Below are 21,620 nucleotides of genomic sequence, written 5' to 3'. Positions count from 1 at the left end.
AGATCGTCGGTTGATCCATATGAAGAATAGTTAGCTTAAGGATTTTAGTGATGCTTAAAGGAGGTCGGTATGCCTTTTCGATATCAATTGGATATAAATATAGCCAGATCAACTATTCATTGATATGAGATCGATATTCATCCGATCTAACCTGGAATGATGCTTCACGTGCGGATCTACAATGCAGATCTTTTCTGATATTGTCATATGACTAGAGGTTGGTTAGATGCACCAATAAAAATCATGCAAAATATTACCAAGAGCCAGCGGAATCAAGGGCTTCTTCCATTTCATGATTAAAAGAACACTATCTTGTTATATATATCACTCGGAGGCAAAAAGAGATGAGGAGAAAAAACTAGGAACAACATGCACCACCAAAACATAGAACAACACTGTGATTTTGGTAGCCCAAGCCCACTTAAGCGATGCAGTTGAGGCCTAGACACCCGGCCCACAAATTCCACAGCAGCTTCTTCTGCAACAAAGCAAGAAAACAAAACAAAAATGTAAGCTCCGAGTAGACAAGCCTAACAAATTTTAGCCATGGTTGAATGGGAAATCCCGTAACTCAAGTAAGAACGCCACAAGATTATTGATCAACTTCTTTAGAATCCCAACTTGGGCAAGTCATGTTGTGCAATGAGCCAAACCATGTGTCATATGATAACAAAATACCAACTAAAAAATAATTAATTTGAAGACCCAAGACTAAAATGAACCAAACTTCAATACTTCCATTCCAAGACAATTTGAGTTAGGTTGAGTCAAGAAGAGTAGTGTGGATCAAGCTCAAATTATCTCGCATTCGAGGCCATGGAAATATGGCGTAAAGGCAGAATAAATTGAGAAAATTTGGTTGGATGTGGATCCAGGTTGCCCAAGCCCTCAACTTGATTCCAATCCAACTTTAAATTGGCCTGACAATTTGCAACCCAAGCGTGAGTTAATTAGGAGCTAGCACCATTAATTATTTTCGAGAGAGAACTCGCCTTCTTTGGCATTTTGTACAGGAGCTCTGGGGGTATCTTGTACAAGTCCTCGTCCACCGGCTTGGGCTTCTTCCACTCCTTGTCATACTGCTTCACCCCTCCTCTCACCCCTCCTCCCTTCTTCCTCTGTAACCCAAACAAGAACACTAAAACAAACAAACAACTTCTTTTCACTAAAAAATGGCAAGAAATACCAACCTTTCGCTGCTGCTGTGGTGGCACCACCTTGAAGAGATCCTCACCATCTCCTACGAAGAAGTGGGCTCGGATCAAACCAGCGCCCATTGCCGTCTCGAAGCACTCCGTGATCGGGACCTCGTCGCAGAAATTCCAGCTCCCAAAAGCCGGAACCTGCTGCCTGTTCTTCACATCCTGCGACCAAAAACCTACCACCATTACAAAAACCATTCTCTCACTGCTACCAAAGCAAAGCAGCTCCACAACCTCTTCCCTTACCTCCATTTCCTGAGCACTAAACAAAAGAACTGGAAGTGAGAGAAGTTGGAACCAGTACTGGTGGTGCTGATGAGTAAAGAAAGGATAGGTGGTTAAAAGGAATGGGACGTGCCTTTATAATGGGCACACAGAAAAGAGTGATCTGCGTGCTTTAGGAGGAATGGGTGGCCAAAGGGTTGGTCTGCTCGTGCTGATAAAGTGGAAGCTTTTCCACAGTTTTATATGGTGGTGTTTAGCCTGGAGGGCAGCAAACAGCAGTGGCAGTTCTGTTGGTCACGCCTGGAGACTCGGGAAAGAGGAGGCATGGGCCAGGGCCCATGAGGGCCCAGTACTCTAGGCTTGCGGGGTGGTAGGGGGCGCCGTTCACGTGAGCACTGAACCGATGGCCCTTTCGAATTTAAGGCACAACCGTAAGCAGGCCCGAGACTTAAAAGCTATCATGACTTTTTTGATTGTTGGGGGGAGCTGTGGGGCCTCTGGGGTTTAAACCCGCCAGGCTCCTTAACCGGGGTGTCAGCTTACACAGAATTCTGAGAATTTTGTTTTTTCCTTTTGTATATTCCAGTCTGTTATTCGAAAGAACCATCTTTAACGGTGTGACTCTTGCTCGATCATATAAATGAGCCTGGTGTCTGGAATATACGCATGCCTAACCTGGAGGTAAACCGAAGTGCTAGGATCTTCTGCTATGCACCATATTGTATGGTACATAATATGTATAAGCCCGCACACAGCAGTCAATACGGTGCTCGCCGCATACAGCTGCACGGAGCCATCCATTGTGCGATGGATGGTGCGCACGATGCACTGCACTGTATAGTTCATCGCGTGCACAGCAGAAGATCCGAGCCCTAAACTGAAGTGATGTAATCCCAAAGATGTCTAACTAAAGATGGCAATAGATTGGATATTGATCAGATCAACTGATATCCATATCCACTTCGTCATATCAATATCCATCTTGTACCCATCTCGGATCGAATCGGATCAGATATTCCAGAATCAATCTCATTCTCCATTCCTCATCTCCGTTGCTGCCCCACCACTATCCGCCATCCTATCCCCAAACCTTATAAAATATCATGCTTCCACCAAGATTAAGCTCTCAAACCTCAAGGGATCAACTCACACCGCCACAACCTAAAAACCCCTCTGATCTCCCTCAGGTGCTCTCCTTCCCCACAGATCTTTGAAAAAAAGAATGAAATGAAAAGAAAAAGAAACAAAAAAGAAAAAAAAAAAAGATCAATCTATGTGGGAAAAGGTCTTACTTTTAAGTTTTTGAAAAAATTATAAAAATTTCCTTGAGGTTAAGTCGAAATTATAGTTAAGCCTAATAGTTTGAAAAACCTATGCTTACGCCTCTGATGTTTACTTTAACCTACAGTTTAGTCCTGATCGTTAGGGAACCATTAATCGAAAATGGAACCAAAGTGTCGTGTAATTAAAATTTTCGAAAATGACAGAAATACCGTTCACCAAAGGTTTAGACTATTTGAATGGGATAAAAATCCTTTTTTTCTTCTTTCCTTCTCCCCTCTAGTCTTCCATACCTCCATCGTTCCCCTGCTTTGGTGCCATTGGGCGCTCCATTGTTGTCATGCTCCAGTGGTATTGGGTGAGGAAGATGAGTGGATGCATTATTCCCAAATACCTCCACCCCCCACCTCGCACCTGGGTCCCTGCCGACCCTAAGTCCAAGGAGCTCCTCGCCTTCTGCCTCTACCGCATCAACAAGCCCCTCACCCATTTCATCCGCCTCATCCATGCTGAGTTCGTCTAGACTGATCCCCACTCCAAGCGCCTCCACCTCATGCTCCGCGTCTGCCGTGAGGTCCTCTGTGGCACTATCCTCAAGCAGTCCCACCTTGTCGACCTCACCATTCACCACCAGCTCTACTCCCTGCTCCCGCACCCACCCTGACCTCGACTAGTGGCCCACCGCCATCCAGCTCCACCAGCACGTTGCCCACCATCACATCTTCTTCTTCCTCCAGCAGCTCATCCTCCACCATGGCACCGCCACCCACGCCCTCCATATCATCAAGAACGATCATGGCTTCGACTTTTTTTTTTGGTAGCCGCTCCCACGTCGCCAAGTTTGTCGATTTCATCTCTGATGTCGTCCCCGTTCACTCCCACTACGACAAGCAGCTCATCTCCCAAGACCTCAAGACCAACATCTACAATTGCAAGCACACTTTATCTGTCGAGATCTACCCCATCTGCCGCGAAGACCTCATCTATCTCCCTCTCGGCGTCGCCCCCAACCTCGGTCACCTCGTCGTCTACACTAAGATCTCCAACTCCATATCCCTCCTTGATCCCTTCACCCTCCAATCCGCCTCTGTCGATGCCAGGTAGTACTGGCGGACCCCTTTCAAGGCCCTACTCTCCAGTCATCAGCTCATCGAGTACATCATATTTGACATCGAGGTGATGGAGGTCATTGTCAAGGGGCCCTTGGCTTATGTCCAGGTGATCTGGGTGTCTGATTTCGAAAAGAATGACAACATCTTTACCATCCAAATCATTTCAGAAAGACAATTCTGCGAGATTAATCGCACGGGATAGGTGGATTTGTTAAGAAGAAACCTATTCTTCAAAAAAAAAGGGGAAATAAGTGGAGATAGAGGGAGAAGATGGTAAAAAAATTTTGATAAATTTCATTTACTGAGTTATAGTGGAGGACAATTTGATCATTTTAGATTTCTGAAATGGTTTAACTAACGACATTAAATTTTAGGGGTGTAAGTGTAGATTTTGAAAAATAATTAGTGTAACTGTAATAAATTCAAACCTCATTGGGGTTTTTGTAATTTATCCTAAGTTTTGCCATCTTTTTTTTATTTTGGTTGATTTTTTTCTATATTTATCTCCAATGTTTCCTTTGTTTTTTCTGTCCTCAAAGTCTTAGTGAGATGGGAGGCTTGGTGCAGCCGAATATGGAATGTTAGATGATGGCTAAGATTTTGTTGGAACCCTAGCTAGTGGGCCACCACTTCTAAGGGGGTGGGGACTTATCGAGCTACCACAAGGGGTGGAGGGATTGGAGATCCACCGACCACCAGGCCGTTGCAACACTGCTTGGGTGTCTAGGTGGCCGGGTCACCGGGTGGGGGTGGGTGGGTTTTGATGTAAACGAGAGAGAGAAAGGGTGGGGGGAGTGGGGATCCATCGACCATCGGGCCGCTGTAGCGCCACTTGGATGTCGGGGTGGCTGGATCACCTAGTGGGGGTAAGGGTGCAGATTCTGATATAAACGAAAGGGAGAAAGATAAAAATTTATTTAAACAAGGGGTATTATTGGAATGAATTCGAGGTAGGACATATCATTATCCATACTTAATCCAAACCCACTTTGAATATTTTTTCTAAAAACATATGCATTCGGTCTCTTAATCAGATTAGGTAAAATCTGCCCCATTCAGGTTGGGTATTAACCGGATGGGAAAAAATTATCATCCCTATATCTGATCTTATTCATGTCGAATCATGATAAACTAAAAGTTATGATCCCGTCAGATCCATAATCTCAACAGCAGTTGCGCCCATTCAATCGCGGTTACATGATTAAAATGGTTATAATCGTGGTGTAATATGGAAATCCATTACCATACAATAGTCCTATGATAGAGCACGTTGCTAGGCAACTGGCCCATGCTCGGTCTATCTCGATAACGGTCATCCATTCTCCTCTATAAATACAGGAGATGGAGGACTCTCATATTAGTCTCTAGATAGAGTATCCATCACATTCTTTATCTTTTTTTTTTTTCTCTTTTCTACTATTTCATATAATTTAAGTGACTTGAGCATTAGAAGATTTTCAATAAGAAAACTTGCTTTTCAAGTCAGCCCCATAACTAAGGCATGCAGTGGTCATGTCTACAAGCACTCCACCTGTTGTGCTCCTAAAATTTACCTCGATGGGTGATCGTCAACATTGTCACCTCGGGCACTTAGTGATCTCAGCAGACTTCAGATTCTAGCGGCAATAGAGCTAATTAATGCTAAGTTTGAGATCTAAGTTTGAAATAGCTTCAGGGTGAGTTATAGATCAAGATGAATTAGCTGAAGAAATTAAGTACTTGTATTACTAATTATTAGAAATAAACATGTCACATAAGGCTCTTCTAAGGTGTTAGTGTAGCTATAGGATATACTTCATGGAATCTGCATTCATTAAGAGATATATTGTATCGTCAGCGTGGGATTTGGAGCAATCATAATCATCACATGGGCTGTTCATCAAAAAGTTATCAGTTTAAACTCGTTTAAGATATCATGATTAAAGGCTACCATATTAGTCTTATCCTATGTGAATGATTCTGATATCTTTCCTTGCATATAATCATGCATGTGATTATAATTCCAAGGAACTAAGCATGGCTGTATTCAACACTTTGGCCCATGATAACAAAGAGGGCTAGCAGGTGTAGAGCATGGGAAGTACAATAGACATAAATCAAGCCCTAGAATGATATGTATTGACAAATGCAATCTGGCTTTTGATCATTGCACTCACAATCCTCTGTTTCCACTGAAAATGCTAGTCAATGGTGAGAGTGAATATTAGTAATGGCAGATGCTTTTAATTGACTGAATATTTACAATCCCACAAAGGAATCAGGTGGATGAATCTCACCCATTCTGTCTAGACCGGAATTTTGCAAAGGAAAAAAAAAGGCCAGAAAACTTCATACATGATGAACACTAAATGCATGCCAAATGTTGAACCGCACACATGAGTAGATGGGTAGATGAATGTACTGTTAGCTATTAAGTTTATAGACCTCACAGGCTCAAAGAAATTGGACAATAGAATAGAGGACAAAGTTACTGTAGAAGTTGAGATATTGCTTAATGGAATCTAAAAAAGCTTAGTACAAAATTAGGGTAAAAAATGAAGGACTAAACTGCTTTAAAACAATGATGTAAACTAAACCGAGAAGTTTGAGAGAGAATATAAAATATAAAGGAAAATTAACTAGAGCTAACAAAGGACAACTAGTAGGCCTTGACCTCACTACTAAGAGGGTTTTGTCACTGTCGAAGTCCACCAGCTCCTTTGTAGTTCGCTACAACCAGGGACTAATTGATCATACCACCAATCCTCAGAATCTACCTAGGGTGCTTCAAGATCTAGCAAAGTTTCTGCATAACCCACGCGCAAAAATATTAAGAGCAACCATGAGTAAGTGTGTAGTCAAGAAAAGCAAATTGTTTGATTGACGATATCTCGATATGTAGAGGATATTTATAGGTTCTAGGATCCAATATATTATTAAGAATGAGCAGTTGTCCTCGGAATTCAACTAGATTAAGGGGGAAAAAAAAATCTTCAAACCTCTAAAACATGAAATCTCATCTCGGGACATGCTTCTAAAAGGAATTTCCTTCAGATAGTGGACCTAGTGCATGCCATTGGAAGAGTTTAGATGATAGTTGTGATGTTATTGGTTCTAATGGCTGCCTTCAGATCCCCTGGTCCTCAAGACCAAGTCAAAGTTGATCCCTTGGTCTTTGGATTGTAATGTAGAATAACTTGGATGGTGGTGTGTTTACAATCATATGAATCTTGAATCTGAATCAACCTCGGCTTCTTCTCAATGCTTATTGAAGTCTTCTCATAGCCTTATGGTGAGAAACCTTCCTGTAGAAACCTCGGAGTCTCCACTCTTAAATATAAGATCAGTAAGGATCATAATCCTAAACCAAAAGCTACTTAGTTTTGGTATGTCATTGTCTCTCTAAGCCTCTTTTCCTCTCTTCAAGCGGCCAAAGATTGTCAATCATCTTTCAATTGATCAAATTGCATTACACACTATTATATCAATTGACCCGGTTTCCATAATTTCAAACCCTTATTCATTTATCTCGATGTAACTCCTATTTCAAATCCAATTCTCTTTAATACTTGATTCCATCCTCAATTGACCAATTCTAGGTATAATTGATTAAATCTCTTGCTAATTATATCAGTTGACTTGAATGGGCTAACCAAGGTTCACCCAATCTAGCCCACTCACTAATTGGTCCAATTCTCTCCAAATTTCCCATCAATTCCGTTTCCCCTCCATTGCAATTAACAATTTTAAGGTTCAATTATTCTTTTATTAGCCCAATATGATTAATTTCAATACATGTAAGTCAGTTGGACTCGACCTGTCTCATTTTTGTGTCTAAATTAGATGACTTCTAAAACTAGATCAAATAAGCTCAGACTATGTTCAAATCTGAACCATAACCTCATCTTATAGCCCAGGAATCTAAGTTAAAATTTCATGTCTTTTTGGATATCTCTATCCCCTAACAAGAATCATCCCAATTTACCAATATCTAATTTAGAGAACATGAATTTAGGATGCTATGAATCCTAGACTCTACATCGTTTCTTGATGTAAGCTCTACTATGCCCAACCGAGAGAGAGAGAGAGAGAGAGAGGGTGGGGGAGAGAATAAAAAAAGATGAGAAACACGAAGGTTAATAGATATTCATTTATTACATTATAATATCCCTTTGATCCAATTATGTTATTAAAGATATATCAAAAAAAAGTAATATCATCCTCACCAAAGTCCACTAAGACAGGAATTTACATGGCCAAGATTACATCATTGATAGCCTCGGGGATATAAGAACCCAGGATCTTATCCAAAAAGGCTAGTCCAAAGATATTATTTAGGTTCTTTAATTATGTATAAGTATTCAAGATCTTCCTAGTGAATGATCGATGTGAGACTAAATATATATTTGCACAAATTCTCACATACCCTCCCAATTTAAGTCCTGATATCTTTACTAGACTAATAGTTTAAATTTATATATCCATTCATAAACATGACTACTGGCTCATGGTCGGCTCAATAAACCTGTGCTGCAGTATCTCCAAGTCCATATAAGTTACGGACAGGATCCACTCCCCGAGTTTACATATACTATGAGTTAAGTCTACTTTGATACTATTTGTAACAACCTAAATAATAGCTTTCAGCTAGTCTTTTGGATGAGGTCTTGGATTATTACTAATAATATCAGAACTGATCCAACCCATAATTTATATAAACTAGGAGATACTGCAGCTTGGATTCATTGAGCTGACCATAGGCCGATCGTAGTTTTTATGAATAGATACATGAATTTGGACCCTTGGCCTGGTTAGGACATCATGACTTAAAATGGGGAGAGTATAAGGATATGTATGGGCGTATATTTTTCTTATATCGGTTATTTATCGGAAAGATCTTGGATACTTATATAAGATCAAAAAACCTAAATAATATCTTTCGATGAGGCTTTTGGATGAAGTCCAGGATTTCACCAGAGACTTCAGATTTTATCAAAACAAATCTTTGGCACTCTTAGTCCTTGCTACGATGAATTTTGGGTAAAAAATTAAAGTTCTTAAATGTTAATTATGTATTAAGAACATTATAATTGAAATCTAGACTGTAGGTTGCACCTCATGAAAGGTCTTGTAAAGAACCTCTTGTTTTCTGATTATTTAATGTTAATAATGATTAAATGACCATTATTTTTCAAAAGAGAAAAAAAGATCATAATAGTTATCATTAGGAATATTTTGAAACCCCTAATTGTACTAGTACCTACTGCCTGAAATCACATCTCTCAAATTTTATTTTTCTTAGCTTGTACAAGAAATACAATAAAATAGCTGCAAAATCTGCATTATTTCTTTAGTTACTCTTCAACTTAATTCTTGTCAACCATGATGCTCTAGAAGGTACTTTACAAAATACACGGGAAAGGATTAAAGCTTTCCCAAACAACATCTAGTTTGCACCCTAGCAGATTTAAGATAAAAAAAGAGAAGGATAGGATAGAAAAGAGGATTAACCAGCACATATACTGCACTGCTGAATTACTTTAAAGTTAGAAAGTCTAAAATCCTACTTAGCCTTCTAAAACTCTTGAATTCATTTCGTGCCCTCCAAATTGTATAAGCGCAGGATTACAGAGTTCTATGTGAATATGTTGGTGGAAAGAATTCTTTCATACTGCTGTAACTTTGATTGGGCTGGGGTTCTATCTCTTGCATGAAGGCAGGATTCACCTTCCTTCATGTGAATCCCCCGTTAGATCGTTCACTGATTGCATTGAGATTTGTTCAAATCGATGAATGATGGAACTCAATGTGCTTTAAGATTTATACAGTGGATGATCCAATGGCTGAAAGGAAGGTGAACCCTTCTTTGTGCCAAAGATACAGTCCCAATCCACGCTGCTTAGCTTCACACTGCCCTGATCCCTTGAAAGTTAAAGCACCCCATTAGTCTCCTTATGGCCAACTTTAAGAAAAGGTTACCCTATATCTGCTTTAAAACCTTAAAGCGGAGTCTTCCCACCCATGCTCCATCTCCACCTGTTCACGCCAGTGTCCGGTAGTTTCTTTTCCCTTTGTCCCTTTTGTAGATGGGTCCAAAATCGAAGCCCTTGGGACCCATAAAACTGGAGTTTGAAGTCGCCCTCGGTTTCTTCTGCTGCTAATATCAACATCACCCCCTTTAGTTATGTAATAATGATAAATTGCCTTTCTAAAGCATTAAATAAACTTGCAATGCATCTCCCATGCTTTTTCTAAAGGGTCCAACATGTTAAAGATGTGATGAAACTTTGAGAGCTTTAAAAGACCACAAGGCCATTTCAATTACACCAGGATATTGGTGTACCAAAAAGACTATACCAGGATAGGTGGCCAGAGGGAACCACTTTCAGAGACAATTGCCCGTGACTTAGCTCTGGCTCAATGAGTTCTTTTCCTAACATCATGATAGCTAACCTACATCTTCTCCATGTTGATGTGAAATAGAGTCATCATAGAACACACACAATTGGAGTAATGTAACTCAGTTATGGGGTCCAATGGCAAGCGGCAGGAACTTTATTTTTGATATTGTATTGTGCACGAAGGTGATGAAATTTTTTATTTTTTTTGTTTTGATTTTTTGGGTGTACTGGTTGAGTTACCATGCTTTGCAAGGTGTATGTGACATCAATTAATACCCTTGTTCGCCTAATAATGCACGTCGGCTAAGTTTTGGAATGGGCCAGAGGTGATTTTAGGCTGGGCCCTCGTTACCAGATACCGTGCAAGCGGATGAATGTAGGAGTTTGGAGTTTTCTGAGAGCTGTGTGGAGTGTGATGCAACGATGGACATCAAGAAAGATCATTGATCATTCTTTCATGGGAAAAAAACAGCCCAAACCCGTCTATGATACTCCTTTTAATAGTGTCTATGCATTGCTATCTTGTGTATCCCTTTGAACATGTACAAAGGATTTCTCTCAGTGCACACAGAAGTTTAGATTTGTTTCACTCTATACATTTTCACCTCTATATAGCCTCTTCTTGGTAGATCTAGATTTAGCTCAACTTTGAAAAAAGTATTATTAAAGGAAGGCTAAATCTAGTGGACCTAAGCTTTATTTCACTGGACTTGGGTGATCCCGAATCTAAGCATAGGTTCGATGATGTCATGAATGAAAAAAGACCCAAAAGCCTCGTATATGAACATGGGCCAAAGAACCAACGAATAAAGTCAACACATATTGGGATGGCCTGTTCGTGGAATCTTCCTGGATGGCAAATAGGTTTTCCTTTAAAGGACGACGGGACCAGTGGATGGTCCTTTTTTTTTTTTTATGGTAAGCATCAGGGGTTGGAGGGGGGTGATCCAGCTTAGCTACCTCCCCTGAGGCCACCAAGATTAGAAAATTGTTCGATTTGGGGTCGAGTTTGAGGGATAGGTGACCTCCTCTTCACCATCTAGATGAACTCAATGAGTGAGTACATCACCCCAGCACCACTGTGGGCCAATGGATTAGATATCTCTTCCAAGCCCCCTATCCAGACCACCAAGATCAAATCACTACTGTTCATTTCTGATTTGGCATTTAATCACAGTCACGGCATCCACCGTGACTCAAATCTGGGTTGCGTGGTTGGAAGACAACGGTCCGTTCCACTGGGCTACCACCATGATGGCTGTCTTTAACATCTGCCTCTAAAAGCATAGCTTGTGTTGACTCTAGAATCTTAACAGGTTAATATGGATGGACTGAAAATACAAGCAGATCGGACTGAGAAAAGATTGGATATCGACATTATCTAAATGTATGTACATTTTTATTTAATGTATATAAATATAAATATGGATATTAATCACATGCTAAATTTCATAGCCATGTGTATTTTAAGCGATAAAGGTGCAAATCTTGTTTTGAGTTTGTAACTATAAATATGATTATGAATTGAATACTTAAACTTTTTGAACCATCAAATTAAAGATATCAATATATGGAAGGTAAATAAAGTTAAAAGTATGTTAATATCTGTTAAAGCCAAGCGCTCATAGCTCACATATGAGGTATTGTTCACTTTAGTCCATGGATCTCACGATTTTATTTTTAAAAGTTATCTTACGTGGGAAGGATGGTCTCTTTCTATATAAACCAGAGTTTTTTTAACTCACAATCAATGTTGGACTAATAGTGCCCTCCTTTCTACATCACAACATAACCCCTAGTCAGAAAAAATTTATGTATGAATGGAAAGTATTCTCCTCCTTATTTTTACCATAGCTCCCCCAACAAAGAGAGAGTCTGCATACAGATGAGAGGTACTTTCCTCTTTATTTTTACCATAGATTGATATACGGAAGGAAGCAGCCTCACAGTTGCAGTGGTGATCCCCACCTGATGCATTATTGTTGTGGCCAAGAGCTCATGGTTCGACATGTGAGGTATTGTCTATTTTAGCCTATGGACCTTACATTTTGCCCTTCAAAAGATACCTCATATAGAAAATATGATCCCTTCTATATAAGTCAGAGTCTTTCTTGACTCACAACTAGTATAGGACTAATAATATCCTTCTTTGCACACCACAAAATATCATTACATATTTTTTTTAAGTTCATAAGATATATAAATTAAATAGCAATGCAAAAGAACTCGATAAAATTGAATGGTATCTATCCATATATATATATATATATATATATATATAATATATATATATATATATATATATATATATATATATATCAGGTCAAATTTCTATCATTTGAGCCTGAAAACAAGCTAATCATATCAAAACTTTCATTTTTAGAAAAGACTTTAACTGAGAGTTATCTTCTACTCTACGGAGAATTAGGCAAAGCGATTAAGGCAAAGTTGATATACAATATGAGATCTATCTCTTATAAAATTTTTAATATTTTTAATAATTTTTTATATTTATTTATTTTTTAGAGATCTAATTCTATTTAAGTTAGGAAGAGAAGTTCAATCCAACTTGTTTAATGGTGAACATCCTTCTAGAAGATAAGAAGAAGAATCCGATTCGAATTATATAAGGACGGACTCACTATTATAAATAAGAGCTATGTAGTTCAATTTATGGTATAAAGAATTAACCAATGAAAGAAAGAAAGTTTTAAGCATATTTTCACAATTCTTCCATCATTTTTTTTTTAGAGATCTAAGTTGAGCAGATTAAAGAAAATCTTCTTTCTCTTTGATTGGATCAAAATTGCAACAAATCCATGCTCTTGTGCCGATACAAATAGAGCCATGGGGATCTCAAAAGGACATGATCTGAGAGAAAAAAACTCCAACAACTTAAAGCTCTCATAGTGAGAGGCTCTTAAGCCCTAATCTATCATTTCATTTTTTTTCTTTCTTATAGATCTGCAAATCTATAGCCAAGTCCAAGACCAAAGCCAAGGTGAAGATTGAGCCGAGGTCGAGGTGAAGCCCGAAGGCTTATTTCCCAAAAGCCGAGGCCAACATGAAGCCCGAAGGCTGACTTCCAAAGATCGAAGTGGAGATCAAGACAAAGATGAGATGAAGTCCAAAGGCTGACCTCTCGAAACCGATCTCCCAAAGGTCGATCTCTCAAAAGCTGATCTCCTAAAGACTGATTCTAAGACCAATCTGAAAAGATCGAGGTGGAAAGACCCATATAAGGAAATCAACTTGAGAAGGCCAAACTCAGAAAGCCGACATAAGAAGACTAATCTAGGAATGTCGAGCTCCAAAGATTGATTCTAAGACCAATCTGAGAAGACCAAAGTGAAAAGATTGAGATAAAGGCTAACCAAAATTAGGTTGATCATAATAGGATAACAATAGTCTGTTCTTATTTTTTTTTTATTGTTAGCCATCCAATCACAAAGATTAGGATTTGGATTTGGATATTTGATCTATTTATTAAATAAGCCGGTCCAAATTGATAAATTTTCATCTCAACTCCTACATGATCTAGCCCAACACAATTGTCAACCATTACAAGAAAAACAACTACAATCACCATTATTTCTTTTTTCATCTATTTGGTGTCAACTTTACAGCAGAATAAAAAAAATATATTTATAATATAAAATTTTTATTTCTTTGTTTATTTTATAAAAAAAAAATAATTAAAAAAATAATGAGCCAAAAAAATGTCAGCCATCCTCATCCCCTCATTTCAATCATGTACACGTGCAACCTTAATTATGACCATGGATAAAACATCAGCCATCACTTACCGTATATACATTCTCTTACCCAAATTTGAGAGATTTATTATTATTATTTTTTATTTTTAAAAATATCATCTTTTTCAACTTATTTCTCAATTCACCTCCATGTTGAAATTACGGGTTAAGCCGGTGGTTTCACGTACATTTTGGTGCCGACGTGTTCTTCATTTTTATTTTTTATTTTTTGGGCAAACACAGAGCGGAGGACCCGTGGGTGGCGAGGGTAGCATGGAGAAGTCGCGATGGGAGTGGGGTTTTGGAGCCGGCAAAGGGTGGCATGAGGAAGTCGCTTTGTGGGGGAGGGGGGGCATCGGGGGAGGTGGGGTGCGTGGCCGGGGGAGGATAGAGGGCATTGGCGGGGGGGTGGGGGTATTTTTGTGTTCGCACAGACGATCGCTGGAATCCGAAGGGGAGGGGAGAGGGGTTCGTGGCCGTGTGAAGTCGGGAATGGATGGCGGGTGCGGCATGGACAGCGACGAGGCAGGGCCATAGTGGGTGCCTCGCGAGGGGAGCAGAGGCGGCCATAACAGCAGAGGGGAACGGGTATGGGGCGCATGACGGACGGTGAGGAGGGTAGCGATGGGGCGGGGCCGTGAGTGGCGTGCCGGAGGGGGGTGGGTGCAGGTCGACCATCGGTAGGAGAAGGTTGGTCAAGGGGTGGGAGGAAAGGAAGGGAGAAATAAAAGAAAAAAAGAAAAAGATAAATAATAAAATATTTTTATTATTATTTTATAAATAATAATTTTTATTATTTGATTAATAATAAATTATTATTATTTTATTAATAATAAATTATTATTTTATTATTTGATTAGTAATGTTATTTTAAAATATATTTATCATAAAAATAATAAATATAAATTAAAAAAATATTTAAAAAAAAATAAATTAAATCACTTGGATAACCAAGGGGCGGGTGGGTCTTCCTAGGATCGAAAAAGAGGAGAGGAAGATAAAAAATAATATTTTTATTATAATATATTATTATTTGATTAATAATAAAATATTATTATTTGATTAATAAAATATTATTTTTATTTAATAATAAATATTATTATTTTATTAATAATTAATTATTATTATTTATTAATAATAAAATATTATTATTTGAGGGGACGTCCGATCCACGCACCCTTAAAAAGAGAGAGAGAGGACAGAGACAGGGGGAAGCTAAAGCTTGCAATGCACAACAGCAGTATAAATCTTTGGGGAACAATTTCACGGCATTGATTCGCACCCTCTATTTTCAAATAGGATGGCTTAATTTGAACCAACAAGTGAAACTTAATGGCCTTCCCATGTAAGGCGCCAACAAGCGGTTGTTAAACCAAATCATATCAATGGAAGCATGAAACTTAATGGCCTTCCAGGTAAAAGCACCAACAAGTGACTCCAAATTATAATCTAAATAAACTGTTGAAAAAAATTTAACAAGAAACTTGGCGTTGCTCTGGCCCTCCAGGTTGCAGTTGAACAATGTTCACAACCATCGTCAAAATGGAGCATAGATTCTCACTGCACGAATTACACCATCTAATGTATCAAGAAAATAATAATATAGATGAGATGTATATAAATTAACCACTTCTGAAAACACCAAAGAAAATGATAATAATCCTCAATACTGCATCCCCTTGAAAGATTACATACATTAATAAGGTTCAGCTCTAACTGGAGTCAGCTTCTTCAAATGCATTATGTACAGATGGCCACAAAAAATTGAATGGTTTAAACATGATCAGGTATCCGTCTCAACTAAAGTACAGGCGCTTACCTTTTGTCTTTCACCAGAAGTATTTTCTGATGAGTCATCAATGAGTGACTGCTCATACAACATCAAATCACGGTTTCAAATCAACTTTTTGATCTATATTGCAGCTGCAGCAGACTCTCACTCGCTATGAACTAAAATGCTTGATGTACTCATGTTTCTTCTATATGACATCAAATTTTTATCAATAGTAACAGCATCGATCATCAACTGTAAATCACAATACAAAAATAATAAAATATAAAAAAAAAAAAAAAAGAAAGTGATGACCCTGAAATGGATAAGAAAAATGGAGATTGATACTGAATTATATGGTCTCAATGCATACCTTTCGATCCTTATAATCAAATCTAAAGACAAAATGGCTGTAGGAAACATTGCCTGAGGTTACTGTAGTTGCTGAGGTTACAAACTAGATGATGCCCACTTTCATTCATGATAATTTCAGCTCTGCCATCTTTCGCTAAAAATGATAGAGCAAATATGTTCACTGTAATCAGTGCAAAAGATGTCCTATTCAACGTAAGATTTTCAAGGCTCATGCTTTTCTTCTTTTTAAGTTATCAAATATAGCGGACATATTCTTATCAGTATCTGTTTTTGCTTCAGCCTCATATCAACAAGCTAGAGCGACTGAATCGTGATTTTTTTTTTCAAATTATTTTTAAAAATAAAATTTTATTATTATTTTAAAATTTTATTTTTTTTTCATTTCTTTCTCTTCTCTCATGGCTCTGCACCGAACACCCACACCCCCCCTCTGGCACCACCGTGGCTCCTCTACTCGACCGCTGCTCCTCCACACCCGTCTGTATATTTTTTAAAATTATTTTTTCAAAATAATATTTTATCATTATTTTACAAACCTAATTATTTTCATTACAAAAAATAATTTATTTTTAAATATTTTTAAATATTTTATTTTAATATATTAATTTATTTTATGTTATTTTATTATTTTTAAAAATAAAAAATAAATTTTAAAATAATAATAATTAAATATTATTTTTAAAAATAATTTTGAAAAATGCATGGGTGGGTGCGGAGGAGCCGCAGTTGGACGGAGGGGGAGTTGTGGGTGTTCGCACAACCACCCCTCGGCCATTCGTGCCATCCCCTGCACCGCCTCCTGGTCCTCCCGACGAACCCGCACCCTGCGCCCTCTGCGGCCGCCTCCATCACCACCCTCACCCACTTGCGCCGTCGCCCTCACCTATCCCACCGATCCCCTGCACCGCACCCCTTGCGGCCCCCTGCGCTGCCTCCTGGCCACCTGCACCGTCCGTCGATCGCCCGTGCTGGCCCCTGGCCACCCGCACCATCACTAGCCATTGATCTGTGCCTCCGACACCTCACCCCAGCCCTCTGGCTGCCCGCACCGCCCCCGGCTGTGTGTGGCTTCACCGTCCTCATCCAGTGTGGCCCCTCGGTGTGCACCCAGCATGGATGAGAGAAGGAAAATTGCGGGCAGAGCTTGTGAGTCAAGTGAAATTGATGGCTCAAGTGACGATTTAGTGAAATCACAGGTCCAAATAATGATTTTACTGAAATCGTCAAACTAAGTGGCGATTTCAGTTTTATCCATCTCATCCAGCCAGCTCGACTCAAAGCAAATTTAGGTGGTCATGAAATCGCCACTTGAAGTGATGATTTTTTACGTGGACGGTATTCACGAAAATAAATTTGGATCGGAGTACTTTTAAAATTATTTAATATAATAATAATAATAATAATAATAATAATAATAATAATAATAATAATAATAATAATAATAATAAAATCCAAATTTGGGCCCTAATTACGAACAAATCCACCTTCGTGATGGCTGCACCCTTCGTTCGGTGTTCCCTAGGGAACCATGCTCCTCGCTAGTGGGGCCAGCTGTATCAAAATTCGCCGATGCGTCAGCGCCTCGGGATTCCACGAGACACGTGGATGACAGGTAGACTCACGTCAGCCGTGCCGACATATGGGCCCCAGCCAAGCTGTCTCGCAAGCCACCGCCACAAGCTTTTGCACGAGCCCATAAAGCTTCAATGCGAGTAAATCTCTGCCATCAACGCTTTATGATAACGCCATCACGTCCGTTCGTCAAGCACGCGGGCCCCCGGGAAACGCCGTGGCGTGAAGAGAAACGGCGAACTTTTATCTACGTAGGAATTTCTATGAGGTTTCATGTGCGGGAGGGAAGTGGGAGATCCCAGCCACGTCATATCAGCGTGCCTTTGTCTTAGGTGGGCCCGGTCTCCCACCGCCACCCATTTGGCGTTATTTGTTGGTGGGGCCCGTGATGGCTGCTTTGCAATATAGTGGGACCAGGTGGAACCTAAAGGTGGAACACCATCCACTAGATCACTGCCACGTGGAGATGGTGGGCATGGGAAGCGTTGAACGGCTGAAAGGTTGGCGAAGGTCGGGGGAAGCATGGAGTACAAACTAAGAAAAAGGTGGTGTAATCTTTCTGAATTCGATTTTAATAATGCCGGACCGGTGGGTGGCAGAGACTATTATTTTTCATAATAATAGCCCAAGGAATGACATGGGGCAGCTTGTCTCAGTGGCTTTACTCACGGATATAAATACTGGCTCACCTCCCACCTAGCTCGGTCATCCTGTTCTCGCTTGCTTACTTCCACCTGTTCAATATCTTAGTTTACTTGGCCATGGCTAGTGTTGAGGTAAGCCAATTAATTATTTTGGTTTTTTAACTTCAGATATTTTCACTAGCTGGTCAACAAGGCTGTAATCATGTCTTCTTCCAGAAGATTGATTGGTGTTGATCAAACATCCTTGGATTAATTAGCTAGTTTTGTGCATGTTTAGCCATTCTTGAGAATAATAACATTCCATGTCCTGCGTCTTAATTTATCAACCAGTTTCAGTTTCAAATTCTCATCAACGCTAGCTAGTATAAAATTATGTGCCTTGTGTTATTGTTGCCATATTCATTTGAATAATTGCATATTTAGTCTATTACCAGTTCTACGAGGACTTGTCCTGCCCCCGTCTTCTCGGCTAGATTATAAGAGTTTATGCATAAGATGCAGAACCATTTCATGTGGGGTGGTTTAAATTGTGAGTGGTTAACAGTCTTCTGTATCATTGTTATTCAACTATAGATCGACTGCCCTCTGTCTAATTAAGCTTTGTTCTTCTTGCTGATTGATCTGTGGGTTTCTGAAATTTTAATCATCTCAAATTAAAATAAAAAAGTGGTAAATAGATAAAGAGAACAACATTTTATTTTCTAGAGCTCTTCAACAAATATATAATTAGTTCTGTCCATATATAGATTACTACTGTATTAAATGGTGGATCTATGGAGAACTTTTGTCAAAGCAATACAGCGCTGTGTGTGTGTGTGTGGGTTCCACTTTCAAGTTAAGTTGCAACAAACAAGCAACTGAACTTTCCTTAGTGACTTATTTGGATTGTGATCGCAATTTTTCCGAGCTAACAGCTCGTAGCTCGGCTAGTTGGCATCCATCTCTCCACGTGAGAAGCCTTAGATTCGCACAACTGATACTAACTAATTAATAATATCATTTTTAAAAAAGAAAGGAAAAGAAGATCCAGGTAGAGAACAAAATGCCATTACTAGCTCAAAGCTGCTGCGATCTAGCTCGCATCCAATTTACCACGAAATATGTTTTAAAATGGCAAGGGAAACTTGACAAAAAATCTTCTGTGAACTGTCAAAGATCATGGATCTCCTCTACAGTCCCATCAGCCAACCCCTAGAGATTGAAGTCATTGTATGATCTACGAACTCAACAAGGCACGCCTCTATGTCACTCAATTACGTAACCTAACATCAGGCCTTCCAATGCATGCATAAAAAATATATAGCTACTTGCCCAATTTTTGATGAAGAGATTTGTAATGTAGGTGGAAGCAGCTCCTGCTGCCCCCGTAGAAACTGAGGCTCCTACTCTTACTCCTGCTTCCGAGGAGGTGGTCAAAGCTGAGGTCGCGGCCCCAGTAGCAGAAGAACCAAAACCGGAAGAGGAGGCAGCACCATCCAAAGCAGAAGAGGTGGAAACTGAGGAGAAGCCAGCAGAAGAGGAGAAGGTTGAAGAAGTTGCCGCCCCTGAAGCTGTTGCCGCCCCAGAAGCTGTTGCTGCTCCAGCCGAGACAACAGAGGAAGTGAAGCCAGAGGCAGAACCGGTAGCAGCTCCAGAGGAAGCTAAAGCTCCTGTAGTGGAGGAACCAACAGAGACTGAGGCTCCGGCAGCAGTTGAAGAACCTAAGGCTGTGGAAGAAGAGGCAGCAGCTGCCCCAGTAGTGGAAGCAAAGGCAGAGGAGACTTCGGCTGCCTCAGAGTAAAGAGCACGTAGTTTGTTTAGTTTTGCTGGGATGGAGAAGAGTTTTAGATGAAGTATGGAGAGTCACTCAGAGGAGAGAGCATTTATAAGGAGTTACATTGATAATTAAGGTAGTATATATATATAAGATTGATATAAAACTATAGCGGGGATGGGTTCTGGGTTTTTGGTGTGGTTTGGCTAGATGCTTGGAGGTTTTAATGTGGTGTCAGGGAGTGGGATGTGATTGTGCTTGGTTTTGGCGATGTAATGCCTTGGAGTTTGAAAATGTTATCGCTTGTCAATAATAAATAAGAAAATCTGGTCGATTGTGTTTAATCGGTATGGAAATGCAGAAAATGGCCGGTTTGCATATATTGTTTTGCAGGTACGATTTGTTGCATATGTATTCTTGAAAACTATTGTGGTATATATTCGTTCTAGCTATTTTTGCAAAGATATTTTTATAATTAGATTTTATGGCCTACGGTGTTAATAAATTTATTCGGATAGGATTTGAGGGCAAGATTTCATATCTGTGACTTCACAATGCAATTTATTTTTTGGAGACTATAACTTGAATTCCTGCGTGACATTCAATTGTAATTATCTGAGACCTATGAGGATGCAATCATCCTCCAAGGATTTGTTGCATCCACTGACATGGAGGTCTGTTGATATTTGGACTTTAAAATGGATCGATCAATATAAATATTTTTTTTTCAATTAAGATTTTGATAAAATATATTTTTCAATCTTGAAAGATTAGATGACGTAATGGAAGATAAAGTTAATATTAAACTGAACATCTAACTTCAAAATAGTTTTAGCATAAATTCTTTCCTAGTCACTTGCTATCTTAGAAAATGTTAACCTTGCGAAAGAATCGGACATAAATTTGGAGACTTGTATCTCACTGGAATAAATAAGTGGCAAAGCAATCAGTTTTATTATTCATTTAACGAAAGCAAAAAGAAAGTTAAAGCCCTACTTTTGCCACTATTGTTGTATTATTATTTTCTTTGAAAGGACTAAGTTGTTTGGGTTGAAAAAATTGCTTCATTCTTATCTATTTAAAATGATTATCTGTTAATGTTGTTAACCAATTAAAATTTAATCAAAGGAGATTTTTGTAAAAAAGAAATATAGGGTTTTATAGAAAAATGATGATTTTTCATGAGTTAAATAAGCGAATTTGCAAAGGCATTATGCACAAATTTTCTAAGCAAAATTGGAGTAAAAAGAAGTTATGATTTTTGGAATAGTCTTACAATAAGTTATTCCTATTTATGATCAGACATAATTTCTAGAACAACCTTTAGTTGAGGTTGTATTTGTCCAGAAAAAAGGAGTAGGCATACACGACATCTTCGGGTTAAAAATAGCTTAAGTTGACTTTCTCCTCAAATAGTTATGCCTCCTAGTTAGGGGAAACCACTAATATCCTAAGAGATTTAGGGGAAAAGCTTACTAGCATTTAGTGAAGTAAAAGTCATGGAACTTTTTTTTTTTTTGGTAGAAAGAGTAGGCCTCCATTAAACCAAG

At 39.1% G+C, this 21,620-nt stretch overlaps 2 protein-coding genes and 1 pseudogene across 2 annotated transcripts; 2 read left to right on the top strand and 1 right to left on the bottom strand.

Annotated features, from left to right (window-relative positions):
• Positions 1–268: 268 nt before the first annotated feature.
• Positions 269–1,616, bottom strand: LOC105048873 (uncharacterized). Its single transcript, XM_010928346.4, has 4 exons — positions 1,449–1,616; positions 1,191–1,364; positions 993–1,118; positions 269–478 (listed from the first exon to the last, which is right to left on the bottom strand). The coding sequence occupies exons 1-4, from the start codon at positions 1,452–1,454 to the stop codon at positions 422–424; spliced, it is 363 nt and encodes a 120-aa protein (XP_010926648.1). The 5' UTR covers positions 1,455–1,616; the 3' UTR covers positions 269–421.
• LOC105048897 (uncharacterized) lies at positions 1,609–5,440 on the top strand (annotated as a pseudogene).
• Positions 5,441–18,305: 12,865 nt separating this feature from the next.
• LOC105048874 (uncharacterized) lies at positions 18,306–20,414 on the top strand. The gene is made up of 2 exons (XM_010928347.4): positions 18,306–18,449; positions 19,660–20,414. Exons 1-2 carry the CDS (start codon positions 18,435–18,437, stop codon positions 20,095–20,097), a joined length of 453 nt encoding a protein of 150 aa, XP_010926649.2. The 5' UTR covers positions 18,306–18,434; the 3' UTR covers positions 20,098–20,414.
• Positions 20,415–21,620: the final 1,206 nt, after the last annotated feature.

This window comes from Elaeis guineensis, chromosome 7 (assembly GCF_000442705.2).
Source record: "Elaeis guineensis isolate ETL-2024a chromosome 7, EG11, whole genome shotgun sequence".
NCBI lineage: Eukaryota > Viridiplantae > Streptophyta > Magnoliopsida > Arecales > Arecaceae > Elaeis > Elaeis guineensis.
The sequence above is the reverse complement of the archived record's forward strand: the minus strand, read 5'-3'. Positions and strand labels throughout refer to the sequence as shown.